Source organism: Sarcophilus harrisii, chromosome 3, assembly GCF_902635505.1.
Source record: "Sarcophilus harrisii chromosome 3, mSarHar1.11, whole genome shotgun sequence".
NCBI classification, from domain to species: Eukaryota; Metazoa; Chordata; class Mammalia; order Dasyuromorphia; family Dasyuridae; genus Sarcophilus; species Sarcophilus harrisii.
This window is the reverse complement of record NC_045428.1, coordinates 308,545,207-308,566,114: the sequence shown is the minus strand read 5'-3', so window position 1 is coordinate 308,566,114 and position 20,908 is coordinate 308,545,207. Positions and strand designations below refer to the sequence as shown.

The 20,908-nt window shown below is 34.0% G+C and overlaps 1 protein-coding gene across 4 annotated transcripts in view; it reads right to left on the bottom strand.

The window, feature by feature from the left end:
- PPP2R3A (protein phosphatase 2 regulatory subunit B''alpha) overlaps window positions 1-20,908 on the bottom strand; it is a 181,796-nt gene that overhangs the window by 62,473 nt on the left and 98,415 nt on the right. For all 4 annotated transcript variants that reach the window (XM_031959778.1, XM_031959779.1, XM_031959780.1 and 1 more), the window contains 3 exons: window positions 13,917-14,019; window positions 10,079-10,153; window positions 3,665-3,751 (listed from right to left, as the gene is read on the bottom strand). In XM_031959778.1, the coding sequence (XP_031815638.1) occupies window positions 3,665-3,751; window positions 10,079-10,153; window positions 13,917-14,019 (265 nt within the window). The remainder of the gene's footprint in view (window positions 1-3,664; window positions 3,752-10,078; window positions 10,154-13,916; window positions 14,020-20,908) is intronic.

Sequence of the window (20,908 nt, the reverse complement as noted above, 5' to 3'; positions counted from 1 at the left end):
ATTGTTCCTTCTTTTGAATTTGTTGACATTTGCTATCTCAGATTTCAGTTTTTCTATTCCCCCCCATTATTTTTTGCTATGCACATCATAAATTCTCCTCTCGTAATTCTCATTTCTTTATTGATTCACTCAAGAACAGTATATTGTGGTTCTTTGCTCTCCTCTCATTTCATAGGGTCCTCAATTTCATCAAGTGTTCTATCTTTTTTTTGTTTTGTTTTGTTTTCCAATATTTATTTGTATATGCTTGAATTTGTTTCCAAGACCTCAAGGTCATATTTCCCTCTGTTGTTAATGATTTCTCTGATTAGGTTCAAGATCTTTTAAGTTTTCTTCTTCCTGAAATTTTTGGTAATTCCCCTCCTTTGCCTCCACCCTCTAATATTTTCCTATTCACTTTCTAACTGTTCCCTTCTGATGGTGCTTTACTTAGGGACTGGATCTCAAAGCATTTCAGCTTCCTCTATGTTGGGCAATTCACAGTTCACCTGCCTAGAGAGGTTTGAGAAGTAATGAGGAATCAAGAGAAAGTTACTAGTCTTCCATGTTTGTTGCCCATATAACTCAGAAGTCAGCTATTATTCTTAAAAAAACTGAATCTGCTCTCTCTTAGAAATAAGACTTTTGTCAAATAAACTTGTAGCAAAATTTTCCCTATTTTTCCCATTTATCTGCATCTCTTTTAATTCTACTTGCATTGGTTTTATCTGTGTAAAAGCTATTTTGTTATATTAATTATTTTATCCTCTGTGATCCTCTCTATCAATTGTTTGGTCATGAATTCTTTCTTTATTAAGAGTTCTGACAAGTAACTTCTTCCTTGCTTCTCTAATCTGTCAACAAGGTCTCACTTTTGTGTGTGTAAGTCATGTACTCATTTGGAATTTATCTTGGTATATGGTATGAAAAATTTTTTTATATTTACTTTCATCTAGATTGCTTTTTGCCCAAAAACTTTCTTGTCAAATAATAATAATAGCTAACATTTATCTAGTGCTTTAACATTGTAAAGCACTTTATACGTGCTGTCTCATATCATCTTCACAACAACTCAAGAGGGTAGAGGTTATTATTCTCATTTTACAGATGAGGAAACTGAGACTGAGAAGTGTTAATTGACTTGCCCAAAATCACACAGATAGTATGTGTCAAGGCAGGATTCAAACTCGAGTCTTTTTAACTCCAGTTATTCTAGAATTCTGGACAGTGCTGTAAATGTTCCATAGTGAGTAACATAAAGATTAATGAGTTCTTGCTCTAATAGTTGGCACATTTTAGGTTAGCAAATATTAAGCTATTGTGCTTGAATACTTCTACATGTTGTAATATAATCTGTTCTACTTAGGTTTCAAAGAATCGTGAGAAAACTTGTAGGTCCTGATACAGAATGAAATTGAATAGAGGCAAAAGGGCAGTTTAAACAATCACATGGAAAAGAAAAAAAGACTTATGAACTCCAATCACAGCTAAGCATACATGAAAAACTCTAGACGATGATGAAACATGCTATACATCTCCTAAGAGATGATGGATTCAAGGTGCAGAATTTTACTAAGAGTTCGACTTGTATTAAGTGATCTTTTCATTTATATTGTGTTAGTTATTGTGTATATTGTTCCCTTAGTTCTCCTTATTTCATTCCATTATCAGTTCATAAAGAACTTTCAACATTTCTCTCAATTTCTTATTTCTGTCATTTCCTATTCCACATTAATCTTCATTTTAAAGGAAAGTTTTAATCTGCTGAATGTCAGGAATACTGGAAAGGAGACTCGGGTAACTTGAGCTGATGGCTTCTGAGATTCCTTCTATCAATGAGACTTTATGATTCTGAGATTGGCCTGACTACAATGTAAAGACATTACTCAGAATAATGAGAAAACACAGTTGGAGATCCAGGATTAAGATAGGTGGAAGACTGATGTTGATTGGATGCTGAGTTGGTAGCTCTGCTGGCACTGATGAAGAATAGTTTGTTATAAAATTTTTGACAGATCTTTTCTATTTTTGTCCATCTGTTATCCTTTCAAGTCTAATCCTTAAAACATTCCAGATAATCCTTAAATTATTAACATCAAGTTATCAAGTAATAGTTATGATAATAAAATGGGTAAATGTACATTTACCAAAGAAGTTAGCCACTGTTATGAAAGATGCTAGGAGCAGAATATACACACTGAAGAGGAACTTACTTTAGAGGATGAGGTCCTCCAGATGTTTCTACTTGCAAATGACACAGAGCTGATTTTATTAAGTCCATTAAGTTGTTAAACATGATTTGCAATTACTCAAAAAAGTTCAACTTTAAGCTAACTTTCTGCACAGGAAATATCAAGTGTAAGAGAATGAGTTCCTACTATTCTATACATTTGAACAGCTAGATCATAGAGGGCACATTTGAATAAACACCGAAGCTAGACAATGAAATAGGAATGTAAGGAAAAAGAAAGCAGTGTTTTTAATGACCTCAAACTTCTCCCTGAATCAAAGGCCCCGTCTTTTTTAACATTAATATATTTTTGGTGATGAAATATGGGTAGTGAATTATGTAACATAATAATCACCAAAAAGACAATGGAGAGGCATACAGCAGATTGTGTGTAAAATGCAACTTAGCAAGAAGAACTGTGCCAGAGAATTATAAGGATACTATCAGAGATTTTTTTGACTAGCAAAGAGGTGAACTGGTTACATAGTGCAAACCAGAGATAGCTAAATTGCAAGTTGTGTATCTTATAGGTATATGTACTTTGATGTCAGAAATCTAAAGGAAAAGCCCCTACAATATTAGGAGAATCCCTTGTTGAAGCTTTATAAGAAATTGTGGACAAGCAGCTCATACATAATACGAGGTGTAGATGGTTGTTATCTACTTTGAAGAATTATCGACATTGATCAGGCTATAACTTTATCAAAGTAGATTCGTCAAAACACCTTATTTAAGGCAAAGGAAAAGTATAATCACCATTAGTCCAACGCTAGTTGAAAGTATACACCTAAAGCATATTTCCATATTTCTGTACATATATTTTAATTACAAATGCATTTTTCTTAGTTCAATTATATGGGATCCTTGAGGAACTAGATTTCCTCTGTTTTCAAATAGTCCTTCATCCCTGCCCCTGTATACCTTTGGATTACATAACATTTAGTAAAATAGCAATGTAATTTGTGAGTACTAAATTAATTACAATGGTGTTGACTTTTAATTGTGTACCATAACTTCTGATTATGATGTGCTATGTTATAAATGTTATAAATGCAGAAATGAACAAAATTACGTTAAGCTAAATTATAGCTTAATATTCATTTAGCACATTTATTTACAATAATATGTTCAATTTTTTATCATAATGTGAATAACCCACTTATGATTTTGATTTTCAGGTAGTGATCAACACTATTTATAGACAATAAGCAAGATCATTCACTGACAGAATGTACAGTAAGTGGGCATTATGCTACACCTACAGTTCCTTTGTTAAAATGCCCTAGCAACAATACAGATTTTATCCTTTTTCAAAAAAGATTTTGATGTATTTTTCCCTACATGAGCTTAGAGGGGTGTGTGTCAAAATGATTTTTCCATTAAATAAAAAGCGTCCAAGAACAGATGCTATTTTATAAAGTGCTCTTTAAATCTGAAAATAAATCACTGGCATACTTGCAAAAAGTTGCTTTTCCTTAGTTCTGTCAAAGTGATTTTGCCAGTCCAGGATCTGTTGACTGTGTAGAATATTCTCTGAATAACCTGTGTGCAAAAATGAAAGCAAGATAATATTAAATACATGTTTAATTATCAAAGGCTGTTCTATGAATTAAACCAAATGAATGTTTAATTTATTTTTCCAAGATAATTTCTAGTCACATGATACATGCTAATTTTGTACAGATCCCTGTTCCCAAATTACATATTTCTATCATACATATTATTGAGGATATTATTGAAATGGTCCTCTTTTCCACGTATCTGTCCCTATTATATGCACCAAAGCCCTACATTATCTATCATCCATGTATTACATGCCTGTGTCATAATTATGGGGGGGGGGAAGATTAATGAGGATTTATCTACTCACTACTAGGGGGCAATCTATATGAGGGGGGCATTATTCAGCTATTTGCTTTATTCCTTTTGTGTTTTGAAGGTCTCTGATCTTTAAGAGTACATTTATATGAAAAGGTGGATTCCTTAATAAGAATTAACATTGTAAGTAATAAGAGGTAGCATGACACAATAGAGATCTGGCCTTGGAAGTGAGAATACCTGAGTTCAAGTCCTGCTTCTAGACACCTTTTGTGTGATCCTGGGCAAGTCACTGAACCCTTAAGTGTTCTAGACACCTCGCTAAGATTATAAATTGTAGATAAATTGCTAATCTATATTGACTGAAAGCATTTTCTCATCCATGATTCACTCTATTAATAGAACCAGGTCTAGTCTTTATTATCATTCTAAGTAAAAAATAATTATAACTATAGTTATAGTTTAGTCTTTTATTAGAAATCAGCAGATATAAAATACTAGACAGCAGTTTGTGCATAAATCATTGATTCAGATTATCAGGAATTGTTTTTGTGGGTATAAGAGGAAAGAAGGTAGGAGATACCACACCTGCTTCAAGTTTCTCTAGGGAAAAATTGTTATCCATTGAATCTACCTGATTCCCATTTGAATCAATAGAAGCAGTACCGTAACAATTGTAGGAAAGAATAAAAATTTGATTAGTTTTCTATTTGATTGGGTGACTTTTATCCTAGGAGCCAAAGAAAGAATATATAAATCTTATACCTATGATCATTGTGTTATCTTAGGAAATAATCCTTTTAAAAAGATAAGGAGAAGGGGTAAAGTTCAGTTGCTTAGAGGAGACAGTATAATCCCATAAAGCAAAGATCAAATACATGTGTACTCAAAATTTTAAGGCAGTTTTAAGCTATAAAACTTAAAACTGCGGCAGCTAGGTGGCGCAGTGGATAGAACACAGGTCCTGAAGTCAGGAGGACCCGAGTTCAAATTTTACCTCAGACACTTAATACTTCCTAGGTGTGTGACCCTGGGCAAGTCACTTAATCCCAATTGTCTCAGCAAACAAAACAAAACTTAAAACTGCTTTAGGAGGGATATAAGGCATAATGCCAAACATTTGGCAGTGGTCTGGTATACTTTAGGCCAGGATTTCATCTTTGATATTTAGATTTTTTTTCCTAGACTATGCTTTCTCTAAGCAACATATTGTTAGATCCTAATCATTAGCTTATTCTATTACTCTTAAATCTTATTGAAGGGATAAAAGTTTTTTTTAATACCTCAACTCTCATGAACTTAATCTCATGTATAGTTAATTCATTCACCAGGACACTCATACCCTTACCTGATGATCATGCTAAAACATACAAAATCCCAAGCTCGCTCTTATTTTTATGCCATGCCTATTTTTGCCATTGCCGTGACTTGATTCTAGATTGCTCCATAATCTTCCACTTAGTTAATCTTGTTATGACTTCACTTTCCCTTCTACCCATTTTTGACCCATTTCTTTCATATCCTACCTCTGAGACCAGGCTTTCCCACAGCAATAATGTTTCTCTCCCTAGTCTTTCTTTCCAGCACTGGCTATAGCTTTTCTCATAGCCTTGGGCATACTGGTCTTCAATGAGGAGTCGGATTACTACTTGCTCCCACTACCATTTCCAGCTTCTATTACTCAGCCACCTCTCCTTGTGTGAACTCAATAAAAACTTTCTACCCAATATAAATGGTGCTGGCTGTTGTGTGCTCCAAATCATCCTCTTTTCTTGGCAAGTTCAGAACCTGGTTTACTATCTCCCTCCTCCCCACTCCCAACAACTTCTTTCTTTATACCAAGGGACCCCAACGTTCCTACTGATGCTCTCTGTAATGCCTTAAACTCCTAATTCTTCAGTCTTCTTAAATACTGGGACCTATTCCTTCATTCCATTGAAGCTGCATATAAGGGTGGTCCTAGACTGGATTTCATTACCCATGAGTGTTAGAAACTGACATTCCTCTTGCAACATCCATCATTCCCTCTCTTCCTACTAACCATCAAGTAAAATATAAATTCTTCATTATTAATAATCTGGCTCCAAACTTAAAGCACCATCTCACTCTAATCCCTTTGATGTATTCCACCTTCCAGTCAAACTTGATTCCTATAATATGCTTGCTCTGCCTTCTCCATCTCATGTCTTTGTACACAGCATCACCCATATTGAGAATCATTTTCATCTCTTAGAAGTTCATTATTTTAGGTACCATTTGAAAGTTCTGTCCATTCACCATCCCTCCCCACTGCTGCAAATCAGAGTTTGATCATTCCTACCCAACATTTTCCATGGCACGTCACTTGGACCTCTTTGTACTTATTTCACATTCTCTTTAGTTTATTGTGGATCAGAGTCTACGCATTTTTGTATCTTAGCAATTAATATAGCACCCTCATATATATTAAATGGGTAACTGATATATATTTCTTGAAGTGAATAATAGTGCTAGTGTTATTAATCTTTTTTGACAGATAAGGAAATGAAGACACATAGAGATAAGGTGATTTGCCCATGGCACTCAAAATTCAAGACATCTGAATCCCAGTTCAATATGTTTTCTACTATATCACTGCTTCCCACTCTTTTTAAGTATATGGGTCCTTTTTAAAATAACATTTTTAAAATCCACATTACAATAATTAGCATTTCACAATTGAGAAAATATGATAAAAAGGTAGTATGAATTCTGTTATGCTTAAAAATATGTTACAACGGCATATATATATATATTATTTTAAAAAGTCAAATATATCTCCCTTTTCATCCAGGCCATCACCAGTCATCTATTATCTTGCCACTGGACTCAGATGGTTCTGGAAGGGAAAGTGAGGCAGGGGACTGTGCACTGCCCTCCGTCCCTCAAATCCAACGCACTTGCATAGCATGGCATCACCTCCCTGATGTCATGGTCCTCTTTGAGAAGGAATGACAAACAACATTTACGGAGATTGTTTGCTGATATATTACATCAAGCTATTTCATGAGATGAGTTCCTGGAAATAACTCTAAATTCTTCCCTTTCCTTGCCCTTCATTTGTACTTTTCAGGCCCCAATTTCTGGGAACCACTGGAATTTATCATTTTTGATTCTTTTTGTTTAAAGTCTCTAACCACTAGGATCTTATTTCTTTTCTCAACTTTTAAAAATCTGTTTTAACATCTAAAGTATATCTGACTATGAAGAATTTTCCTTTTCTGTTATGAATTTTAAAGTGATGTGGGCCTTCCCCACTTTCATCTGCAAATCATCACTGATTCTTCCCTCTTGGTTAGAATGAAATACAGAACAGCAATTTATCTATTCTGTATTCTGGGAGGTGAAACTGCCGGCAACTCAAGAATTTATCAGATGCTCTGCTTTTAACAGAATTAAACTTTTAGGAGATAGCTGAATGGATGATTGAAAATTCCCATCATTGCTATAGTTTGCCTCTGTGTCCAGTTTATCTGTAGCAGACTAACACCATCTATATAGCTTCTTTAGAACTAGATGGTCTGTATCATTTTTCCATAATCACAATACTTCTATTATCTTTTGTATTCTTAACACAAATATTCTCACTTATGTTTTCAGGCTCAGAATTACATATTTCTACACAGTTGTTTTTCTTCTTGCCATTCAGAACTATTACCTTCCCTGTTTATTCCTCATTTCTTAGACTTGATTTCTTCTAAATAAAGTACATCTTTATATTCCTATATCCTAGAATGTTTAATCTTAACAATATATTCATTTGGCATTCAGGAGGAATTCAGAAAAGGAAATTCTCAGTTTTCTTTTGTTTCTATTAATACTTTTCTGCTTATTCTAGATTTTTTTTTGTTTTAAGTAGCTTTTAGATAAATCCTCTCTAATTAAAGAATAAAGTAAAAACTCTGATAACATCTTTTACTAATATGAAAAACAAGCTACTGGAAAAAAAGAGTACATAGTGCCTATGGGAAAAAGTTAAGTGGAATATAATGAAATTATTATTTCTGGAAGATAAACAGCCACAGCTGCTAATTGATAGTTATTTGTATTGGAAATACATTAGAGGGGAGTAGTAGCTTGAGGTATGGCAGGGAGACAAGAAGGCTTTTTAAAGAGTCTTCCAAAAGAGTTATTGTGTTCATGAAAGCAGCTGTGGTTTTAGAAAAATGTAGCAAACCAGGAAATAAAACTAAAGGACTGCTGCCATAACTAAGAAGCATATGCTATATCTGTCTCTCTCTCTAAAAATCTGGAGCCAAAGCCAGAGCCAGAGTCAGAGACAAAGAGATATAGGGAGAGGGAGAGAGAATGAATTCTAAAAATGGTAAAAAAAAATTTGGGAAGGTATCTAGAAAGAAAGAAGATTCTGAGAAAAGAAAGGAAACCAATGTCAATAAGACAGGTGAATGCAAGTACTTGGCAAAATACAAAAGAAGAAAAAATATATACATTCTTGTATTTACATAGCACATATCTAACAAACCTCTGTAAAACAGATTTCAAAACTTACTCTCAAGACTCTCAAAAGATGATACAGTTCAAGAGGAAAAAGAGGTTCTAAAAAATATACAATTTTGGTAATACAATGCTGAATAATCTCAATTACAAAGAAAAGGGAAAGCCTCTAAATAAATAAATAAATGTGTCTACATAAGAACCTGTAGAATGGGAACGGGGAACCTTTTTTCTGCCAAGTGCCATTTGGATATTTACAACATATTTGTGAGCCATACAAAATTATCAATTTATAGAACTGAAGCAGTGGAAAGGTTGTTGTACCTAGCTTTCAGCTCATTATTGCCTGTGGTGATCTTAGTAAATTATTTTGTAGGCCTAATGTGGCCCAGAGGCCAGAGGTTTTCCACTCCTGCTCTAGAAGAATAGTGAACTAGGTGAAAAATTTAAGAAGTTCTATCCTGTAGAAAAGAATTATTAGAGAGAAATTTCAGGACTATTTTAAAATATCTGAAGGGGTTTTAGGAAGAAAAGTGAATGAATTTGCTTCTTGTTGCTATGGAGGGCAGAACTAGTTAATGCTAGTGGGTGGAAGTCATAGGGAGGCAGATTTTGACTCAATAAAAGAAAGAACATCTGAACCTTCTGAATAGTAGAATGAATATTTTTTGGGTGAAGTAATGATCCTTTTTCTCTAGAAAATATTTTGGCAGAGGCTGGATTACTATTTTTCAAAGACATGATAGAAAGGGTTTCTACATCAGTTAGAATGGGACTGAATTCATTATAACATACATAAAATTTTCTGGGGGAAAAGAGAAAAGTATTCTTGGCTCAAATATAGTTTTTTACATGAAAAAAAAACAAAAATGTGTGTGCAAAAAGAAAAAAAAATGATTTATGACAGTTTAGTTCAGAGATCTCAAGTATAGTTTACCCAAATAATGAGAAGGGCAAATGAACTTTTCAAGCCTAAGGAGATGTTTGGCAGGGAGATCGCGACTTCTTCCACCTAAGCAAAAGTAATCTGCAAAATAGGACTAAAGCAGTGTCACCTATTTTGTCTCTGAACTTGATGCTTATTTGCTTTTATTTGTAATTAAAAATAATTGATTAACTAAATATTTATGTTTTATCACTTGTATTAAATTGGGGATGGGGACCTTGTCTTCAGTATACAGAAGATGCTTAATTCATTAAAAAAGAATCTATGTGAAAGTTCTTTGAAAGGTGTAATAAAAATGCTGTGAAGTATTAGATATGCATTTTTCCATGATTAGTGCCTTTACCTTAAAACATGTTATTTAAAACATTTGTTGGGGCAGCTAGGTGGTGCAATGGATAGAGCACCAGCCCTAGAGGGCCTGAGTTCAAATCTGACCTCAGACACTTGACACTTACTAGCGGCGTGACCTTGGGCAGGTCACTTTACCCCAACTGCTTCCCCTTTCCCCCTCAAATTATCTCTGTTACCTTTTTATGATGATCTTAAAGGTTGAATTATTGATTGATAATATTTAAAAAAAAGAAAAATAATGTGAAGTTTTAATTATTTGAAAACTTGAGAAGCCAACATACCGTAGTGATATACCGGGAATGGAATTCTGGAGCATCCTTAAGGAACGTGAGACCAGGGTGTGTATCCACAACATCCTAGGAAGATCATGCCAAGCAAAATGTAAAAACACTAAAAAATAAAATTAGTAATCTAAATTGCTAGTTAATTTTTACTGATCAGAAACATTTTCAAGATCTAAATATGATTTTTGTGTTTTATGTAGCAAGGGTCATAGAAATCATCAATTATAGAAACATAGCACCCAGAGTTACATTGGGATTGGACCTTTGAGACTATTAAACTCAGGACCTTTCTGAGGAAGTAGGCCCAGAGATGTTAAGTGCCTTGTTGAGGATTAGCTTGGGACATTAACTGACAGAGGCAGATTCAAGTCCTAGTTTTCCCTGACTCCATGTCCAGCATTTTTTCCATTATACTATGCTGCTTCTCTAATATCAGTCACATCAGGTAAAATAATTTAACAGACCTTGGCAGAAACAATTAAAGATGAAGTCAGGAACAATCCAGGCATAATAATTCTCCTTCCTAATCTTGGAGATACTAAGAAATATTGAAAGAATAACTAAATTGTTAGACATTTGTATGTGTCAAATTTTATGAAATAGATACTAAGAGGAGCAAAAAAAAAATAGACTATGCTTAAGTTATCTTTGTTTTTTCAAATGGGTTTTGATTTTTGAACTTATACCTATGGGCCTTATTGAAGATTGTTAATACATCAAAAATGTAATAAAATATGCTTATATTTACTTTATTTTTCCTTTTTTTTTTAAGTTTTCAACATTTGCTTTAACATTTTGATTTTGGATTTTTATATCCAAGAGTTTTGTTAAGAATTCATTTCTAAAACGTATAGAGAATTGATTCAAATTTACAAAAATACAAGCCATTCTCCAAATGATAAATAGTCAAAAGATATGAACAAACAATTTTCAGATGAAGAAATTAAAACCATTTCTAGTCATATGAAAAGATGCTCTAAAATCACTATTAATCAGAGAAAGGCAAATTAAGATAACTGTTGGGTATCAATCTCAGATCGGTTAAGATGACAGGAAAAGATAATGATGACTATTGGAGGGGATGTGAGAAAATTGGGACACTGATACATTGTTAGTGGAGTTATGAACTGATCTAACCATTCTGGAGAACAATTTGGAACTATTCCTGAAGGACTATCAAACTGTGCATACCCTTTGATCCAGCAGTGTCTCTACTGGGTCTGTATCCCAAAGATATCATAAAAGAGAGAAAGGGACCCACATGTACAAAAATGTTTGTGGCAGCCCTCTTTGTGGAGGCCAGAAACTGAAAACTAAGTGGATGCCCATCAATTGGAGAATGGCTGAATAAATTGTGGTATATGAATGTTGTGGAATATTATTGTTCTGTAAGAAATGAGCAGCAGGATGATTTTAGAAAGGCCTGGGGAGACTTACATGAATTGATGCTAAGTGAAGTGAGCTGTACACAGCGATAGTAAGATTATGTGACCATCAACTATGAGAGACTATTTTTAACAATGAGATGATTCAGGCCAATTCCAATAGACTTATGATGGAGAAAGCTATCTGTATCCAGAAAAAAGACTATGGGGACTGAATGTGGATGACAACATACTATTTTCATCTTTTTCATTTTTGTTTGCTTGCTTTTTTTTCCCATTTTGATCTGACTTTTCTTGTCCAGCATGATAATTGTGGAAATATGTATAGAAGAATTGCACCTGTTTAACATATATTAGATTCCTTGCTGTCTAGGGGAGGAGGGAGAAAAATTTGGAATACAAGGTTTTGCATATATCTTTGCATATATATTTTTTAAATAAAAAGCTATTAATTAAAAAAAAGAAAGTATAGAGATTTAACAAATATTTATTGATTTGAATGGAACTAAATTGAATATTTTTTTATTATAGAAAATAAAAGGGTGACTTAAATTTTTTTTTTGATTAGCTAGATGATACAGTGGATAGCACATAGGCCCTTGAGTCAAGAGGACCCGAGTTCAAATTTGGCCTCAGACACTTAACACTTCCTAGCTGTGTGACCTTGGGCAAGTCACTTAACCTCAAATGCCTAAAAAAAAAAGAGAGAAGAAAAATTAAGATTTTGATTTACATTTTTTCTTCCTCCCCGAGACAAGAAATCTGATAAGGATTATATATGTATAAAAATATTAAACATATTTCCACATTAGTCTTGTTGTGAAAGAAGAATCAGAATAAAAGGGGAAAACTATGAGAAAAACAAAACAAAAAAATGAAAATAGTATGCTTCAATCTTTTTTTAGTTCTCTCTCTGCACATAGATGGAATTTTCCATCATAAGTCTCTTGGAATTGTCTTAGATCACTGTATTGCTAAGAAGAACTAAGTTTACCAAAGCTAATTATTGCATAATGTTGCTGTTAACGTGTACAGTGTTCCCCTGGTTCTACTCACATCACTCAGCATCAGTTCATGTAAGGCTTTCTAGATTTTTCTGAAATGAGCTTGCTCATCATTTCTTATAGAACAACAGTATTCAATTATATTCATATATCATTATTAGTTCAGCTATTGATGAGCATCCCTTCAATTTCCAATTATTTGCCATCGAAAGAGAGTAGGTATAAACATTTATACACATGTGGGTCCTTTCCCTTTTTTATGATTTCTTTGGGACTGTATTTACTTTATTATTTCCACCATCTGACTTACCTTTATATGCTGCTTCTAAATTGTGGTAGGAATAGAAGCCAAAAAAAAAAATCAAAATGGCAAGAAATGTATATAAAATAAGAGTAAGAATCTATGAGTGAATAAATATTTTTATGGAACAGTTCTTCCAGTAAGCTGAAAAGAGAACTCTTATCTTGCATTCAGGACTGGAGGGTAGATCTTGTATAGCTGCAGTTTAAAGAACTCTCTTTAGAGGAACAAGAGGAGAGCTGACATGAGTGTACAGTGGCAGGAGATAGAGAATTCTCCTTTCATTTCTCTCCAGAAAGCTCTTAAAACTTCATCTATACCAGAAGTTCTGCCTTCCAGTTCTGTCTTTTTAGTCTGACAGAAATACAACTCCCACAGTCTTTAACTTGGAGGAAATTCAACTAGCCTGGTCAAAAGAGTTTTGCATAGATGTGAAAAGTAAATACAAAGAATTTTTTTTTTTTTTGAAGGGGAGAGGCAGATGCAGAGATTAGGAAAAGGTTCATATAGAAGGTAATATAAAGTTGAGCCTTGAAGGTGGTTAGGATTTCTAAAATGCAATACAGACCTGAGAAAGGACCCGTGCAAAGACATACTAGCATGAAAAGACATGTGTCTAGCAAACCATTCCAAAGTCAAATGTAAAAGATAATTTTCTATTTGGGATTATCCATCATTCCTTCCCTTCATTTTTAACAGATAATAGAGATTTAATTACTTTCAGGGCTGATTTTTCAGCAGGTACAATTTGAAGCAGAGGCATTTTAAGGTCACTGAAAGACTACTTTACTAGTTGGGAACAAGAAGTTTAAAAGCTATTAATTTTCTCACCAGCTTTCATATACTTTCAATATACTGCTCTTAGTCTCTAGTGCATTTAGAAACCAAAATACTAATGTTGTTAGAAATGTGTTATAAACTAAGGGCAAAAGCACATAGGTCCCTTAGGAATGAATTAATGAATTAAGTATATAGGTTTTGTGAGTTATTTGGTCACTCTAAATTTTTTTTTTTTGCTTAACATCTGGTTATTGGAAGTGCTCCATATGATTGCAGGTGGTGAAGTAGGGATTAACTTTGCAGCTATTTTTTAAACCACCCTTCTACAGAAATGGAAACTATTTTCACAAGCAAGCAAAAAATACCTGAAGTAAAGGAATAAAATCCTCTTGTTCCAGACAGCTGCAGTTGGGTTTTGCTAGAAGATTGACAAATTTAGATGCATCATCATGGAAATTATACAGCAACCTGCAAAAGAAATAATGTAGATTGTTTAATTCATCTGCTGAATTTAACGCTTTTGATAATTAGTAATTTTATTTAATCAAAGCTTGCAGCCTATTCATATCCAAAATCAATCATTCAATAATCACAATCCTATTAAGTGCTGAAAACACAAAGAAACCAAAAAAGTTCCTGACCTTGAGGCGCTTACAATCCAGTTGGGAAAAATAGTGTGTGTGTGTGTGTGTGTGTTGGGGGGAGGGGACACAGATATAGACATATGTAGATATTGATATATAGAGGCTATACTATTTGGATGGAAAACTGTTTGGATTGTTATTATAATTGAAAAAAGTAGGTAAAATAGATAGATTTCTTATGACAGTGTCCACAGAATAGCAAAATTTGTTTCTTCAAGAAAGATGTGCATCTGAGGCTACAGACTTGGAGATAGCAAAGAGATATAAAGGAATATATCCAATAGGAAAAAGTCAAAGAACATTAGATCTCCAAAATTATATTCAAAATGAATTCAAAGCCATTCATAACCTCCTTCCCGTCTTTCTACTCTTCTTATACTTTACTCCCCAACACATACTCTTTGATCCAGTGGCAATGGAACAAATTATTTCATCTCTTGCTTCTGTGTATTTTCTCTGGTAGTCCTTCATGCTTGGAACACTTTCCTTCCTCTCTCTGATTGACCTATTTGGATTCTTTTAAGTCCTAGGTGGGATTTTACCATCTTATAAAAGAAGCCTTTGCCATCCCCTCAATTTCAATGCCTTCCCTCTCTTATTATATTCTAATTATTCTGTCTATAGATTGTTTTATATATTTATCTGCATGTTGCTTCCCTTATTAAATTGTAAGCAATTTGAGAGCAATCTTTTTTGCCTTCTCTTTTGTACTTCCCAGAACTTAACACAGTGCATATCACATAATAGGCACTTAATATTTACTGAACAAATAACTGAGATATTTCAAATATTAGACCTTTATCAAATAAGTTCTCCCATTTAACTATTTACTTTCTAACTTTAACACCATTGACTTCATTTGTACAAAACATTGGAAATTTTATATAATCAAAATTGTCCATTTTATTTCTTGTGAACTTTTCAATTTCTTATTTTGTCAAGAACTCCTTCTCTCTGCCAAGAAACTGGAAATTGAGTGGATGCTCATCAATTGAGCAATGGCTGAATAAGCTATGGTATATGAATGTAATGGAATATACTGTTCTATAAGAAATGGTGAGTAGGTTGTTTTCAGAAAAGCCTGGAAAGACTTATATGAACTGATAGAATGAAGTAAGAAGAACCAGGAAAACACTATACAGTAACTGAAAGATTGTGTGATGGATGATCAACTATTTTTAGCAATAGTCAATTTTTAGCTATTAGTCAATTTCAATAAACTTGGGATGGAAAATGCCATCCATATCTAAAGAAAGAACTATGGAGACTGAATAAGGATTAAAACATACTATTTTCATTTTTTCTTCCTTTTTCATGAGTTTTTTTTCCTTTTGTTCTATTTAATTCTTTCAAAACATGACTGATATGGAAATATGTTTGAAATGAATGTACATGAATAACCTATATCAGATTTCTTGCTGTCTTGGGGAGGGAGGGAAGTAAAAGGGGAAGAAAAAATTTTGGAACTCAAAATATTACAAATATGAATGTTGAGAGAGCAGCTAGATGGCATATTAGATATTAGACCTCCTGAAGTCAGGAGGTCCAGAATTCAAATCCAGTCTCAGACATTTAACACTTATTGTAAAGTATGGACTAGCTCCCTAGAGGGCTTCAGGGTCAGCTAGAGTCAGGATAAATCAAAGTCCTTGATCTTTAGGGGGAGAAGTGAAAGAGGCAGGCAAACTGCCATGCAGCTTGCCAAAGAAGTATCCTAGCTTCTGGAGTCCAGAGTCTCCAGCCTCTCTCCTCCTTGTCCTGCCGCTAAGAGACTCTAATCCCCCCTTCCCCACTTCAATCATTGCCTATGATTATCTTAACACCAAACATTCAGCAAGCACCAATGGTGAGGAGAGTCATTATCTAAATATATGTTAATAGAGTCATTATCTTATGTCAAATAACTAATTAGCCTTAAGTGCTCAGTTGTCTGATTCAAGCATACCTTTTTGGAGTTTCAGTCCTTTACAACTTACTAGTTGTGTGACCCTGGGCAAGTCATTGACCCACAATTACCTTGCCAAAAAAAAATGCTGAAAAATATCATTACATGAAATTGGAAAAAACAAAATACTTTTAAGTGGAAAAAAAGAGAAGTCTTCCCTTCTTCATGGTTGGCCCTTTCCTTCAACTCAGAGACAGCAAGCAATATGATATTCATACATGTAATGAAATCTAAAACATATCTACATATTAGCCATATTACAAAAAGAAAAAAAGCAAGTACAATACAGTGAAAAGCATTCATTCATAGTTAATCAATTCTCTCTCAGAGGTGAATTGCATTTTTCATCATGAGTCCCTTGGAACTGTCTTGGATCATTATATTGTTAATTCCTTCACAGTTGATCATTTCAATTTTGCCATTATTGTGTACAATGCTCTCCTGGTTAGACTCACTTCACTTTGTATCAATTCATATATGTCTTTCTAGATTTTTCTGAACTCACCCTTCTTGTCATTTCTTATAGCACAACAGTATTCCATTACAATCATGTATCACAACTTGTTCAACCATTTGTCAACTCATGGACATTCCTTTGGTTTCTAATGCTTTCTTCCACCAAACAAAGCTGCCATATTTTTTGTTCATATAGGTTCTTTTCCTATATCTTTTTGGGGATACAGATTTAGTAATGGTACTGCTGGGTCAAACAGCAGGTACAGTTTTATAGCTCTTTGGGCATAATTCCAAATTGTTCCTAGAATGTTTGGATCAATTCACAACTCTGCCAACTCTGCATTGGTAGTATCAAACAATTTTGATGATTACTACTTTGTGGAATAACTTCAGATCTGGTACCACCAGATTTTTTTTTGTCATTATTTCCCTAAGATTCTTGACCTTTGTTCTTCTAGATAAATTGTTATTATTTTTTCTAATTCTAAAAAGTAACTCTTTAGGTAACAGATAATAACATTAATATTCTTCCTTTCCCTAATATTATTAAAGGGGATTTATTTATTTGTGTCAAAGCCATTTTTATAGTAATCTAAAGACTATAAACCTTTTTATGCTTCCCTAAGCAACCTTAGAATAGGTCTAGCTGGCTTTAGCTATCAAGTCCAGCATTGATACCATAAAACATGGAAGTTCTTGGCAAAACCCTTTGGTGGATATAAACGTTCCTCTTCTGAAGTCAAAGAGATCTGGTGACCTCAGATCAATTTTTTATTTGTAATGATCAAGTTTACTCAATCTTTTTTTCTGGGTGAATGGTGGCATAGGTGTTAAAAAGGAGAAACAACTCTAACTAATGGAAATATATTTTCAATCCAAAATCCTGGAAAACAACATGAAAATGAAGTAACATTTCTTTGTCCCTAATTCCATATAAAAGACTACTGCACTTCAACAAACAGCTATAAGTCTCTCCCTTGAAATTAATAAATTGGCTTAGCATAGTGAATCCATAGTCTCCCTTCAAACTGAGGTAGATTTCTTTAGCCCAGATAGTCTTACAAAACCACATGGTTCTAGACTTCTTCATTGCCTCACAAGGAGAAGCATGTGCTATGATTAATCAGTTCTATTATTCTTACATTAATTAACAGGAAGAACTGTAACAATCCTTCATAAAGCAACCTTTAACGGAATCCCTTTCTTGGTTCATTTGGCTTCAGGGAAATGGCATGGTGGCCACTTTTGATAAATGGGCCTTATTGCCCTCCATCTTAATTTTTTTTTAATACTCAGTATTAACTGCTTTGTTAAAGCTGGTTCCAAGGTAGCCCCAGAGAGAATAATATCACAATAATATATTGATCATAGCCCTCTTAAAAATCTTATTAAATATACTGGGTTACTTGCTATAGGGAAAGAAGTAAGGGGAAGGAAGGGAGAAAAAATTTGGAGCACAAGATTTTGCAAAAGTGAATGTTGAAAACTATCTTTGCATATATTTTGAAAATAAAAGTCTATTTTTTTTAAAAGGTTCAGGTAGAAAAAAACCCCTCAAAAACTAGCTTATTGAGAGAACCAAATCAATTCCATTTTGTATTATCCCTGATATTTTGTATAATTACTGAAGTTAAGCTCTGTGTCCGTGAGATAAATTCCACCCCCCTCCATAAATCATATTATTTCAGGGAAATTAGCTATTATTATATCTGTAACTGGTTTTCAGGATGCAGGAAGATGCAACCAATCAGCATACCCAAGCACTGGAAATTCCATAACACTATAAATATAAAGTCTAAAAATAGTAACTTTGTTTTACTATAAAAACCCTTATAATTTTCTCTTTAGGATCCTTGTGCCCACTGAGGATCTTTGGAATTATTTCGTTCTATGATTATGTGCCTTGACAATAAGTTATATTAACCAGATTTTGTTTCTTTAGTTTACCTCATTTTCACTCATAGCCATCTTTAAAAAATGGTTATTTTTGTTTCCCCTCCTCAATTTTCTTTTCTAAACTTATTGACATGGGTATAATTTTTTAGAACAATGTCAAATCATATTTTTTCTTTAGAACTCTGTCAAATATTAATGAGTAGCGAGGAGGTGGCAGGTGCAGTAGCTAGAGCACCCAGCCTGTAATCAGGAAGATGTGAGCTCAAACTTGGCCTCAGACACTTAAGTAACTATATGACTAACCTTCTTTGCGTCTATTTCCTCATCTGTCAAATGAGCTGCAAAAAGAATTAGTGAATGACTCCAATTTATTCCTCAAGAAAATTCCAAATGGGATCACAGAGTTGACTGAAAATGACTGAACAACAACCATCAATAATAATACTAGTGATTTAATGGGACATTCCTAATCTTATTGAAACACCTTAGTATTTCTCCAAATACTTAAATCCAGGTTTTTAAATTTTTTTTTAAAATCAAGAGTCACAGATTTAGAGCTCAAACAAACCTTTATGATCACTGACTTCAATTCAGTCCCTTTTATTATTATTATTTTATAGTTGAAGAAAATGAAGCCCATATAGGGTTTCATCCCACAATTTTAAAAGCTACTCTGCTTTGCACTAGAGAAAGACTACACATTTAAAATACCCAGAATTAAGTTTTATAAACTTAATTTAAAATCCAGATGTTTCTTAACACTCATAATTCCTTTTTTGTGTGTGATACTCTACCACCATTCTACTATGGAAAGAGAAGGAAGCAATTTTTTAAAAGTTTTCAAGACCAAAGGAATCATAATCTATTGGTTAACCTAGAAGTGAAGAACCTTTTTGAAGTTGGTCCTCAGATATGAAACTCAATTTGCCACCATAACATCTTGTGTGCATGTGTGCACATACACACGTACACGTACACACGTGTACACACACACACACACACACACCAGCCCTTAAAATAACACAAACCTCCTTAAGAAAATCCACAACTTCTTTTGAGTTCAGGCTAACTCAAATAGTAAAAACCAAAGGCTGAAATATGTGTGCTGTTCAAACTGTGATGGGTAGTCATATGGACAGCTCCCCGAGTATGCCCCTTAGATACAAATCATGGATAAACAGTGCAGATAGACAATAAGCTCAGAACTGTATAGGAAGACAACCTTTCCAGAGGCAAGGGTACTCTTGATGTGACTATAGTTTCAAAAGCAAAAGGTAAAAAAAAATTGGGACACTTTAGGCACGTAGTTAGGGTAGAAAATGTCCATGTGAAGAAGCATGCCCCAGAGACTTCTGCTGAGTGTTTAGCAGACATGGTCTCAAGAGATTCAGTATGGAGGGCAGAGCAGCAGCAGCAACAGAAGGGTGTAAAATGGGTAAAGGGAAGCATCTTGGGGAAATGAAAAATGACAAGTGATCAACCATAATTTCAAAGAACTGCAATATAGGGGAAGTCTTTAATAGCTAGAACAATTCATTCTGACTATAATTCATTCTCACTGCCACATAAGCAGGGCTTCAAGACTGGAGGCAGTTATAGCAGCCACAATGGTACTTCCCAAAAGAACTCTTATTAGGCTCCAAATTTTCAGTAGTCCTTATTTTCTTTCCTCTAAATCTTCCAACTTCCTGACACAAGCTAGGAATCTCCTTTATGCCTCTGCAAATGCATTTTTTAAAATTACCTTGAAGTTTTTTCCCATTTTAAGTGAAAATTTCATTCTTCCTATTAATCTAGAGTACTCCCCTAGCCCTCTTATTATTTTGGAGAGAAACCAAGTTGAGCTTTGTGCAGATGCAATTATTACTTGATTGTGGTAGGAACACAAATACTGAATATGTAGTTAACAGAAAAATTCCATTTATCTTTCTTGCTGGAAGCAAGATCTCCATTCCTCTGAACATTCTTCATAGATTTCAGAAGATCAGAGAATTTAATGAATCAGTCAAAAGCTATTATGTTCCTACTTTGTGCTGAAACTATCTCTACTTACAAGGAACACAGAGAAAGACATCATGAACATCAGTATATGCAGAATAAATATTAAGAGATTATCTCCCAAGTATTTAAATATGAGGTAGTTAGGGGAAGGAGGGCACTAGAGATGGGGAATCAGGAAGGGCTTCATATAGAAGATAGAGTTTGAGCTGTATCTTAAAGAGAAGGATTCTATGAGGCAGAGGTGAGCTGAGTAGTTGCCCCTTCTGTCACACAAGTTAGGCTAGCATTTCACTAAAAGTTAGTGAAAAGTGAAAAAGTTGTCCCTGGGACTTAACTCACCTAGAAGAATAAGACTCAAGCTGTGCATTCTTAATTCAAATTTATGGGGCCCTGGCCAGAATGATCTCATTTCTTG